We start from the raw sequence: 12,704 nt of genomic DNA, 5'->3' as shown, positions 1-12,704 counted from the left end.
CAGGCTCCCTGCGGCATTTGCCAAATGGGAGGAACAAGCATGGGATACCTACACGGTAGGTTGCTTTTCCCTAGCTGGGTGCCCCTGCAGAAAGGTCTGCAGACCCTGGAAACATTCCACCCAGGAGAAGGAGGATGGATCTATACCAGAGCCCATAGGCCAAACCTTACTCTCTCCAACCTCTCTCTCTTGAGGAAGCTACTGCCCTTGGGAACAAGAGAGGAGAACGGATTGTTGCCTTGCTTCCCACTCTACTCCCCTTCAGAGATACCACAGGCCGAGGGAATATCTCAACATGGGCAAAAGCTATGGTATTCAAATCGCTTTGATCATTTAAATGACAAAGACACAAACGGAAAGAGAGCGAGGACTGAATTGCCATCAGACGGCAAGCCTCACAGATAGCAAGGCGCTTGTACCTGTTCATCCCTGGCACCTAGCTCTCATGAACATCTGCTCTGGTGGCACTGGTGTGTCCTGCGTGCACACCAATGCCACCGAGGCATATGTGCAACACCCCTCCAGGATGCATGCAAATATGCACTCAAGACTAGGTTACAGTTGTACGTGCACAAGTACACGTACAAATACACGCTTATATATGCCATGGTTGTATGCACACATGTACCTCCGCTCAAGTTTATGTCGCAGTCTTATGCGCTCAAGTACCTATGCAAATATGTGCTCCAGTCTAGGTTGTGGCCTTACGTGCACAAATACTTACGCAAATACGCGCTCAAGTACCTGCGCAAATACGTGCTCAAGTCTAGGTCACAGATGTACACACTCAAATCTAGGTCATGGTCTTACGCGCACAGGTCCCTGTGCATGCAACCACCATGCAGCAAGAATGTGCACATATGGGGGGAAATAACGCAGCCATGGCCTACCTCACAACTAAAGGAAAGCCTGCCTGCACCTTCAGCATGTTTAGGCCTGCATCCATTCAACATCTGGCACCAAAAATCATTGAAGGCCTGAAGAGCTTCTCAACAGGTCAGGCCTCTTGACCAGCCGTTAATCCATGGAAACTGGGGCAGAGAGCCAGCATCCACCGTTGTTTGTCCACTAAACAAGCTTTACACATAAGCAAATTAAAAATCGACAGAAGACATCTACCAGAACCAGAGACGACGACTCAGTGCATGCACCTCTCTCTACCTCTGCAGGACAGGGAATTGCTGGCAATAGTTGAGGAAGAGATTCTCCTGCCTCTTCCACCGACGCTGCTAGGGAATCGAAAATGGCTGCCATTTCCATGCTGACGGAGAAAACCTCAATGCTAGACTCAGTCACCCACGAGGCTCATTCTACCGGTGAGCCAATGCTTAATGCAGACCCCCTGAAAGCCATGCCACTTTTTCCGCATGTGCACGCTGTTCATCCCCGCACCTGCGGCACCACTAGCACCTCAAAAACAAACAGGGGAACAGTCCCTTAGTGCCTCGGAGCCAACAACCAGTCTCTTCCGAAAGTAGAGAAGCTGCTGAAAACCCTATCACTGAGCTCCCTAAGCTGCTGAGGTAGCTTCCCCCCCTGGAATCCCAAAGCTGCACAGATTCCTTTAACTAGGTCCTTTTTTTTTGTTTTACTTTCCGAGAACAAATAAAGATACATAGAAACAAATACTTTCCTTTGGTGCAGGGGTTCCAGTTCCAAGAGTACAGGCTGCGTGGCAGAGCAGAAAAGAGCCAGATTACTGGCTATAACAGTCTCCTTTTGCCAAACTTTAGTGACCCAGCCCAGTACAAACTGTATTAAAGGGCTACTTCCCTGCTCCACTGGACTTGCAGTGCAGAACTGCCAGCAGGTTCCACCGCTGTCTCGTGGGGGATGAGAGATCTGGACCACCAGATGTCCATCCCACAGATCACCAGCCCGAGCTATCAGAAGGGTCACCAACCCCCTGCTCATCCACCTCAAACCAGGGGGGGATGGCCCCACCAGGATCTCACAACCCCCAGGAGGATCCAGAAATTTTGTTTTTTTAATATATATTTTTTATTTTTCTCTCTCTCCAGACTGCAGGTTTTACACCAGCTATCTTCTGCTGGACACAGAGCAATACTGAGGGTCTGCAGGTGGCACACTGGGTTAGGTACACTGTCAGTGAAACTTTCTCTGTCTCCATCTGCTGGCAGGGAGGCAAAACGCAGGAGTCTGGACTGATCTGGGTACATACTTTGTTTTTTCTAGCAGGAGGCATAAAGCCCGCAGTTGGCAGTGGTCATTACATTATTCTTATGACAGTCAGTTTTGGGTGGCAGGGTATTAAACACCCCATCTTTTCCCATATTCTATGGGTTCTCAATCTTGGTCGAAAAACCAAGAAGGAATCTTCCTCAGCTTGTGGCTCAGACCCCATGTTTCAGTCTGTGTCAAAAGGCCATTGTTGATCAAGAGCGCTGCATACACTTCTGATTTAAATCAGTCCCGATCACCAAACCAAGGCATCTTTACAAACATCTCTTCAAATCAACAGATCCTTGCTTTGATACCAGGACAGAAACCCCTGAAGTTCTTCACTCTGATCCTTGTGGCCCTCAAAGCAGGGCTCTATTCCTTGGTAACTAAACATGCATATTGCCCTAGATGTCATACAACATGTCTGCAAATTTATCTCATGCATATTTATTGTGAATAGCTATAAACCAGGCCTGAAGGTGAGCTGGGAATTACCACTACAGAAGTTTTACTGTGAGACTCAACCAATGTTCTTGAACAAAAACTTTGAAGAACCTGATGGCCAAATGCTTCCCCCTTATACAGTAATATAAATTTCCTAGGAAGGTGACACTCTGAGCCAATTCAGAACCATTTGTAGTATGGAAATAAAAAAAATGCTTATCAAATTAGATTTCTGCACCAGAGTGCAAGGAAATGGTATCCTGCTGCCAGTCTGCAGCAATCAGAGACTTAAGCAATCTGACCACATGCACTAGAATATCCTGATGTGGATCGACTCTGGAACTTTGCTGGTGTCAGATCAAAGAGCTAATCAGCATCCATAGCCTGGTCTGTGCAGTACACATACACCATCTGTTTCACAATTCCAAAATCTGTCAGTTTCGAGGGGAAAGGCCATGGAACCAAGGTAGGGCAATAAGGAAACAGAGAATCAAAAACCTAAAAACAAACAAAAAAACCCAGTAGATATCACGCAGAAAGTATATAACCAGAAACCAAACCTCTACACAACAGGAAAACATGCTTTTCTCTTAGGTATGCAGGTTAAATAGAGGATGAGAAACCATTTTCTTAGTCTTTCCTTTCTGGTGAGAATGGATATTATGTTTTGCCTTCCAAAGAGATTTGTTTTAAAGGCAGCTGAACAGCCAGACCACAAAAGACAAGCTGGTGCAGTGACTGCAGTCCTGCTTTTATTTTCTTAAAACTCTCAGCCCAAAGCACTGCAGAAGTCGTAGGCTTGCTTTGCAACTAAGAAAGCATGGCATGCAATGTTAGTCATCTTATGTTTAGAATTTTGTGTGATTTAGGACATAAGTAATTGTTGTATTTTGGGACTTTGAGAAGTGAATTGCATTAGATGATTTTTATTGTGCATAATGGTATTTTTTATTCCTGCTTACAGTTTAATGTGACTTAGGTTATAGGCCATTGATGTGCTGTATTTTGCTGTTAGCCACTTTATGGCCTTTGTAGAGGAAGGCAAGATATAAACCTAAATAGAAATGGAAAGCAGGACTATAAATTGCCAGTCGCTTTGGGAGGTCTCAGCCAGACTATTCCAATCATGAAAATGATGCCCAACTCTTTATGCCCAGCAAAGCGCATTGGAGTACAATGCACCATCCAAACACAATAGTCAAATCTTTACAAACAAATAAATAAATAAAGGGAGGGGGGAATCCCACACAAGCAAAATATTAGACATTTCAAAAAGAACTATCACATTCCAAATATCTCTCCTTCCACTTACCCTTGTGTGGTTGTGAAACAGAGAAGAACATGTCACATGGCTGACGCCATTGCAGAACTACTTAAAACCATATGCAACACAGTCTGTGCCATTAATACAGGGGTGCTTGATCTGTCTGCTTTAGCAATACTTTCCAGTCTCACATCCAAAATGAACAGAAATATTCTAGAGACAGCAGTGCAATAGTTCAGATTTAATATAATAAAAAAATTGTCACTGGTTCACTTGTCATCAAAACAAAAAAAGGTAGCGCAAACATTTTAATAGGCGTAACAACATCCTAAGTACAGTCACTGACATGGAAGCAGCAAGTCAGGCTGCAGTATTACCTGCTATTCCCTGCTGATTTGCTTTTCTAACACAAAAATATAAATCAGTTATCAAAGAAATCAATCTGTGCCTCTGTAATTCCTTCCACATTAATGGCAACAGCTGAAGGTCACAAGGAGCAGGCAGGTCTGATCCCATCCAAGAGTATTCTGGGCTCCGTAGTTCTGCTGTCAGGGCAGGAAACACCACACCAGAAACTCCAGAATGGCATGGAGATGGAATAACACAGGAATGGGATGTAACTGGCTCGTCAACCACGCTGGTCTGTGCCATCACACTGGCAATCCTGGAGTGTCACCTAGATCCTTCCGTCAACCAAAGCCTTTCATTTCGCTTCTCTGTTGCGAGGGGGAAGGACAATATGTAACATCCAAGCTGCTAACATCACAGGTAAGGAGTCAGACCACATTCTGTGCTTCTTCTGATTTTTTACAAATGGAAAATAATGTGCAGTTTGTAAACATTTTCAATGGGACTACAGCATCCTTTGAAGGTCGAGATATCTATCTTCCACTGGGTCAATATCTAATAGGGCAATTTTCAAAGGGATTTCTGTGGATCAATGAGTGTTTACCCCCAGGAAAAAACCCTTTGGAAATTGTCCTCCTCCCTCCCCCCCTCAATCTATGCAGGAAAAAGAGGTGGCTTTGGGACCATGTTTAGGATGGGCAGCCTCAAGTACATGCAGGAATTGCACTTTGAAGTGCTCATGCATTCTTTAGCCTGGGACATCGGCCATTGTGGGATTTTCAAAGAGCAACGGAGGGGAGTTTCCCTTTGAAAATCAACTTGCAGGCCTGCAGAGTTTGAAAATTACCCTCAAAGAAATGATACACAAACACTTACCATGGCAAAATGAGAATCTTTGTGCCTGCTGAGACTTCTTATTTTGCAGTGGAACCTTTTTGTTTTCCCAGGTAAGACCTTCTGACCCTTACAGTCCTTAAACTGACAGATAGGTGGGGCAGCCTAACATCTGCTGCGCTTTACAGTTTCTGTCAGCTAGGATTAAACAGGTAAACCTGCCATATACCACAAAGTAAGGCTTGGAAGGCATACTCCCCCAAACACCACAAGAAGGTGTGATGTTGCAACATTCAGTATTGTGATTAGTCAGGAAACCAGTGCCTTAGGCTTTCATTGGTTGTACAGTGCCAGCGCTAGTGGGGTCTGGTCCAGAGTTCACTAGTTTTCAATCTTGGCTGGGACACAGAGGAACCAGATCTGTGCCAAGGCCCAATCTCAACTCTACACATTTTTGTGAGAACAGCCTCTCCTAAACCTCCCAAGGCCCTGCTAGGTACAGTGAATCTGCTTTACTTAGCATTAAATGTATAAATCCTTGCTATTTTACGTGGTGGTGTTTTCAAAGTAAATGTTTTTTTCTGTTCAATGTTCTTTCTATTTGTTAATAAACTTTTTAATTGGTTAGATCTGTGCCAACTGAATGATCCTAGCTTTTTCTGTATTTGATCTATACGTGCATTTCTAGGAACCGTGTGGGTTTCCAGTGTCCCTAAAAACCACCATAAAATAGACTGCAGAGAAAATTGGAAACCCAGCTGGTGGGCAGGAGGTTGCCAATATAGAGGCACGTGTACAAGCAGGCCTGGGCAGTGCTTGGCAAGATCCTCCCAGTGTCCACAGGGTTAACTCTGAGTGGGTGCTCAGGATAGCGCTACTGCATTACGTGACACTTACACATTCACTCCATTGCTTTCTTCAGAGGACTCTTCATATTGGTCCAACAGAAGATATCTACTCCCAAAAGTATTCTGATTTTTCTGGGTTCAACACAACAAATATTTTAATTCATAATAAGTAAAGAGCATAAAAAGGGTTTTGATCTGTATATGAACATTAATCAGCATTTCATTTGTTCAGGATATCATGGAAAACAATCTCCTCTCCCCTACCCCCACCATAAGCCCATACCCTCTTTGTACTCTTCCATTATCTTCTGAGCCCCCCCCCCCCCAAGGAGATACTGCCTCCTGACCTGCTCTCCCCTCCCTCCAGCCAGGCTGTACATCTGACAAGACCTGCCCAGCGTTATAGCTCCGATCGCGACCGTGTGATGCGGGGCCCCTTCCGAATCTCCTTCCTCTTCTCTTCCTTCTTCCGCCTCTTCTCTTCTTCCCTCAGTGCTTTCTGTAAGGCATCTGCATTGGGGAAAAACTGGCAAGCACCACAACAGCTTCATTGAATATTCATTAGGAAACGGTTAAAAGTAATTAAGCACGGTGACTGGTCAGACAGCATCACATTGCCCTATATGGACTCCCTGAAACAATAATGGCAAGATAGCTTTAACCATACCATCGCCATACTCTCTACTTCCTGACTATTTTTCCTGAAACATTTCAGCATATAAAATTATAGGCTCAGAGAACACTCTGCTCTACCATTAAACACACATATGGCTCAAGTAGATTTTTATTTTTTTTTAATATTAAAAGCAAGACACTTGCTTTTTTCCAGCATCAGAGGATCTCACTCTGTTTCCTGCATGTTGGAAATACAGAGTGAGCAGAGGGAGACTTTTCTGCTGACATCTTATAGCTGGATAAGATTGTGCAGCTCCAATGCCCTACAGATGTGGGAAGCTCTTATCAGTGCTACAGCACAAGGACGAGCAGTGATGTACATCAGTGTTTCCCAACCCGAGGGCCTTTGCTCACTGGTATGCCAAGGAAAAGTCACCACTTCCTCATGCTCAGATCCAGGCCAACACCAGGGCTCTGCTCTCAGCACCTCCCAGCAACAACGGCCACTGCTGGTGACTGCTGAACGTGTAGGAGCTCCTTTCTGAGAACATGTGCAATTATGCATGCCTCTTCTTTGTAGCTACAGCAGGAGCTCTGTATTGTGGTAATTAGTGAGCAGTATGCAGGGTATGAATAGCTGGGTCCCACTTTGTGCAGCACACAGATTGCAAAGCACTTCCTCATCTTCCTTCTTTTGAGACCTTGCAGTCTGCCTTATCCCTAGCCCGAGTGAGATAAGGAGAGCATGCATTGAGTACTGGATGTGACTTACTCTGAATGGTGGGAACAGTAGGAGTGGAGGAGCTCCGGCAACTACATGCAGTATTATAGAGGAAGCTGCCCCATCATGATAGGTTCATGTTAGTCTCTGCCTCATCTCCCCTTTTGTTTTAAAATATGGAAGATAACAGTGGGACTTTCAGTGCTTTCTTAGCTCTTCTTTTCACCACACAAGTCCTCTCAATGTCCACCCTGCCTGCTCCATGGAGGTTGGTGTGCCACACAGCATTTTAGTTACTGTAGGTGTGCCTTGGGCTCGAAAAGGTTGGGAAACACTGATCTACATCACTGCAACATAGGGGAAGACTCTGCCTTGGAGGGCTGCAAGTAAAGAAATAATTATATGTTCTAGCTGAAACACAGGCAGGCCTGCAACCCGGGTTGTGTCTGGCAGGCTTAAGTACTGGCTCTGGCTCAGGGTGGTGGATTGGTGGCTGCCGGGGTTATTCTCTGGGTAGCCAGATAATCAGGTAACAACCAAGCTGGTGTTGGTGGCAGTTTGGATTATTGTGGGACCTTGTGGTTGGAAACTCAAGGAGAGAACGGTTGGGTGAAAACGAAACAGGAGATTTTGCATACTGCTTAGCTACATGGGAAGGTTGTGTGCAATGTAAGTTTAAAAAAAAAAAACTGCCTTGGATAAGAAGTGATATCTTACAAACAGCCATGGCTTGTGGCTGGCAGCTAAGATGTAGCTTTAGCAATATGCCCTCATCTACGATGTTACCATATCATATTACCATTGCTAGAATTTAAATGTATTGAGTCTAGGCACTGAAAGGCAACACATGGAACATCAGTATTTATTTATTTTTTACAGGTCAGGCAGTCCCTTCTATGCCATTTCGTCACTCTGCCGCCTCACGCATGGGATAAGCTGACTTAACTGCGCATGCAACGCTCTTCGGACCAGGTCAAAGAAAAGGAAGTGGGCACACACAACCCCCCCCCCCCCCCCCCAAAAAAAAAACCCCACATAACTGGAACTCCACTGTACCCCAAAAAGTGCACCTTTCCAAGCCTGTTTCACATTCCAGTGAAAAGGGAAGGTTCAGCATGGGATGAAATAAGATGGCTCTTGGGAGTGCCTATTCTGACAAGGGGCACCAGGGCATCGCAGGTGACCTGCAACCTAACCAGCAGTACTTCTCTGTTACCTAGCAACCAGGGAGTCAGCACAGCAGCTGCTCAGCAGGCACCGAGAGAGAAAGTCATAGAATTCTTCCCGGTGCTCACTAACGCTGGCTCTGGACTCGCGCCTCAGCATCAGCACCCAGGGCGTGCACTGAAATTCCATTCTCACCCTCTCTTTGACTGTTGCCGATTTAGTGCATGACCTGAAGTGCGACTGGTGCTTTTACAAATCAATAAAATGTGGGGCGCTGGCCCAGTAGTCCAACTGCAGCCCTGCTTGCTGCCATGCAGGAGAGAGACCTGGGGTTTCCTCCTGCTGCTGCTCCTCCAAGCACCTGGGACAGGGATCTCGGTGCAGGAGGAAATCCTAGGCCAGCAGGCATCAGAGAGCACTCGGCTCTCACGGAAACTGCGGTTTGTCTCTCTCAACTGAGCTCCATTACTGCAACGTCTAGGCCTGGCAGGGTCTAAAAGAAAAAGCAAAAATGAAACCTCCCAAAAGCCACATTATGAAGGCTCATAGCACCTTAGCCCAACCCAGAGAGGCCATTACAGCTTAAAGCCTAAAAATGAGCAGCACAAAGCGGTTGTGCCAAAAGAAAGATAAGGAAAAATATGGAAATGTTACTCTAATCTTTCTCAACATACTGGATTAAAAAAACTAATGATCTGTAAGTTCACAGGAGCTGTACATAAGACTGGAGAGTTAGTCCACCCTAAGAGCCAATGAAAGTCACCTGGTGGAGGGTGATTTTTTTTAGGATTTTTTTTTTCTTGATTTTTTAAAATTTTATCTAAATTAAAGCTATTCACTCTATACTCAGTCTTTTAATGAGGCCATTCCTGGTGATGAGACTGGTTATACAATTTAATTATATCGAAACTTTCAGAAATGTTCTTGTTGCTCGTAAAATATAAAGGGGTTTAATTCATCTGCTAAAAGTATTTTCTTCAGGGAAACACTTGAGAGTTTTTGTATATGTTTTATGCAGGCGAGACATTTTAAAAATAAGAGAATTTTGTCTTAAAAGCATATATATTGTTACTTCTTATTTTGCTTCAGCTAATGTTAAGAAGAGGGGAATGGATATATTGCTAGCAAGAAATTTCCCTTTCCTGTTCATACCCCAGATGCATGGGTTTTGCATCCCTACCAGTAGTTGGAGACAGAAGAAGAGCTTCACTGACACTGCTACTTACCTGCAGTCCCTCAGGATTATTCTATCTCCAGCAGATAGAGTTGATTGAAAACAAATGTTAAATTAGGACTCTTGCTCCCTTGGATGTTAGGTTCCGTGAAGAGTAGGGCATGCAAGGGGGTTGGTGACCCTAATTTGGCTCGGCCCGGTGTCTGTGGAAAATTGATGTCCAGTGGTCTGGCTCCCTTCTTTGTCAACACACAGCTCTCACTCACCTCTTCTGTGGCTCCTGAAGATAGCGACAGGAAAGTATTGCTTTTATTGATTTGTTGCTAGAAAAGTGTTTCTTTAAAAAAAAACCAAAAAAAAACCCAAGACATCCAGGAGACAGGCCTACTTGGCTTAGGAAGCCATTTTGGGGCAGAGTGAGGCAGCTGAAGTTTTGGCAGGGATGGCCAGGGAGTGGCTGGGATCCACCATAGGACTGCTTCCTGCTATGTAGGAAATTGACCTATTGGTGACCGCGCATGCAGTGGCAAGCCCAAGAATGGCAGCATCCACGGAGCGCAGGAAATGCTGCCATGCATGTAGGGACAAAACATTGCAGCTTTCATCTTTGGGGTTGTGTGGCAGGTAAAATTCAGGCAGGGAAGGCAGTTCAGGAGCTACAACCACTGCTTTTGAGGGGAGGAGGTCCCGCTCAGCTGTGTCAGGTAAAGCAGCTGTCCCCTGCAACTCAAGAATGGCAGCCTTTTTGGAATCCATTGCTATGTCGCAGGAGACTACTTCTCCTTCATTGTCCCCTGACATGCCAGTCCTAGATAGTGCCCGGGAGGAAGCAGAGGAAGTCGAGGATTCCTCTGGGGGTGCTTCTCACTTAGAGGCCTTTTTAACAGAGTTTGTGCTTTTAATGCACAAGGCCTTTCTGGCAAGAAAGGGGGCTGCTGGGAAGTGCTCCCGCTCAGTCTTCTGTAGTACAACTCTAGAAAGGTGATCATCTGGGTGGAGGGGGGGAGGTGCCTAAAGGACCTCTGCGTACTCCAGTACGGAAGCAGTGTGCTGCAGGCGGTTTCAGAGGACTGAAATGGATTTGAGGGGAACGGGGGTCCCTTGCTGGAGCCTCCGGGGAATGATAAGATGGACAATGATCCCTTGGGACCGGGGGAAGTACTAGTGCTGAAAGGGGATGAACTCAGGGTGGTCAGGCTCTTCAGGAAGGAGGAATTATTTTTCCCAAGTTTTGAAAGAGCTGGGGATTAAGGAGATGCAGGAAGAGTCAGATCATGAGAGGGGTACACTCTGTCATGGAAGGCAAAGCCTTTTTCCTTCCAGCAGACTGTTAAGAAGCTGGTTGTCAGGGTGTGGAATACTCCCGAGGCTGGTCTGAATGTTAGTAGAGCGATGGTAAAGCTTTAAGAACATAAGAAATGCCTTACTGGGTCAGACCAAGAGTCCTTCAAGCCCAGTATCCTGTTTCCAACAGTGGCCAATCCAAGTCACAAGTATCTGGCAAGTACCCAGATGACACTTTGGAGCTCCTGAAGCTTCCTAAGGTGGATACTTCTGTTTCAGCGGTGACTAAAAAGACTACCATTCTGGTGGTGAGGTCTGAGGCTCTGAAGAATGTTCAGGAGTAGAATTAAATCTCAAGATGTTTGAGTTTTGGCGATGGGCAAACGGGCTCTTGTGAACGGTAGCTTCATGGTAACCACCTGATTGCACTTGGTACAGCAACTTCAGGTGCAGGGCCTTATGTTTCTGCTAAGCAGGCAGAGCAGTTGGAGGCTGGAGTAGCCTATATTCGGATGCCTTGTATAGCCTGCTGTACATGTCAGCCAGAAATATGTCATCGGCAGTTTCGAGCCGACGCTTCTTCTGATTGTATAATTGAGCAGCGGATGTCTGGACCAATTCACAGTTGGGCAATCTCTTTTGTTTGGTGAGGACCTGAAGCAACTGGTGAAGCACTTGGGCAAGTCCAAGAGACATAAGTTGCCCAAGGATAAGCCAGAAGGGAACAAGAGCAGCTTCCCAGACAGGTAGAGGTACACAAAGGCAAGGAGATATTGCCCAGGCAGGGATTTGGAAAGACACAGTTCCTTTCGTTGATCGTTTAGGCCCACCCGGGAAACCTCTGGTCAGGGGGCTGGAGGAGGAAAATCCACACCATAAGATGTGGTTGGTCCATTCTTCCCAATGAGTTATTGGGGGGAGGGGGGGCAAGTTGGCCCTCTTTTATGAAGAGTGGTCCAAGATAACAGACCTGTGGGTGTTAAGAGTCATAAGAGGCTATGCCTTAGAATTTGCTCGTCCAGTCCGCAAAGCTTACATGGTTTCCCCTTGCACCTCCAGCAGCAAACAAGAGAGGATTCGCACCACGCTAGAAGGGCTGCAGCACCTGGATGTGTCAGTCCTCGTATTCCCAGTAGAGCAGGGTGAAGGAAGGTATTCTAGCTACTTCATGGTTCCAAAGAAGGAAGGTACCTATCAATCCATTCTAGATCTCAAGAAGGTGAATGCGGCCCCAGGGACTCACATTTACGGATGTAGACCCTGCGCTCAGTTACTGCAGCCATCTGCAAAGGGGAGTTCTTGTCTTTTCTCAACCTCACAGAAGCATATCTACATAATCCCACATGGATGGAACATCAGAAGTTCCTTCACTTCATGGCGCTAGGAGAGCATTTCCAATTTTGCACACTCTTATCTGATTGCGTGATAGAACCTCATACGTTCACAGAGGTGATGGTGGTAGTGGCCGCAGCACGTCGGAGGGGCATTTTGGTACATTCCTATCTAGATGATTGGCTCAGTCAGGCGAAGTCAAGTGTTCTGTCGTCACTCAGTTCATCCAATCATGCAAATGTTGCAGACTCTGGGCTGGGTAGTAAATCTGGCAAAGAGCAACTTGGTTCTGACCCAGTTGCTGGAGTACCTGGGAGTTCGCTTCAATACAGAACGAGGCAGGGTGTTTCTCAGAGGAGAGAGTGTTGCAGTTGCGGGCGCAGGTTGTTGAGTCTTACAGTACCCAGAGCCTGGGTCCTGGGTTCTATGGCATCTATTCTCGATCTAGTTCCTTGAGCATTTGCAACCTCTTCACACAGTGCTTCTGTC

At 46.0% G+C, this 12,704-nt stretch overlaps 1 protein-coding gene across 3 annotated transcripts in view; it reads right to left on the bottom strand.

Annotated features, from left to right (window-relative positions):
• Positions 1–4,113: 4,113 nt before the first annotated feature.
• Positions 4,114–12,704, bottom strand: part of CCDC134 (coiled-coil domain containing 134) — a 96,544-nt gene continuing 87,953 nt past the window's right edge. Inside the window, exons 7-9 of one of the 3 annotated variants that reach the window (XM_029590270.1) lie at positions 6,270–6,448; positions 5,972–6,054; positions 4,114–4,608 (exon numbers count right to left, since the gene is read on the bottom strand). In XM_029590270.1, the coding sequence (XP_029446130.1) occupies positions 6,323–6,448 (126 nt within the window). In that variant the 3' untranslated portion in view covers positions 4,114–4,608; positions 5,972–6,054; positions 6,270–6,322. Of the gene's footprint in view, positions 6,055–6,269; positions 6,449–12,704 lie in introns of all 3 variants that reach the window. The other 2 variants (XM_029590268.1, XM_029590269.1) reach the window with 2 other exon arrangements.

The sequence above is a fragment of the Rhinatrema bivittatum genome, chromosome 2 (genome assembly GCF_901001135.1).
Source record: "Rhinatrema bivittatum chromosome 2, aRhiBiv1.1, whole genome shotgun sequence".
NCBI lineage: Eukaryota > Metazoa > Chordata > Amphibia > Gymnophiona > Rhinatrematidae > Rhinatrema > Rhinatrema bivittatum.
The sequence above is the reverse complement of the archived record's forward strand: the minus strand, read 5'-3'. Positions and strand labels throughout refer to the sequence as shown.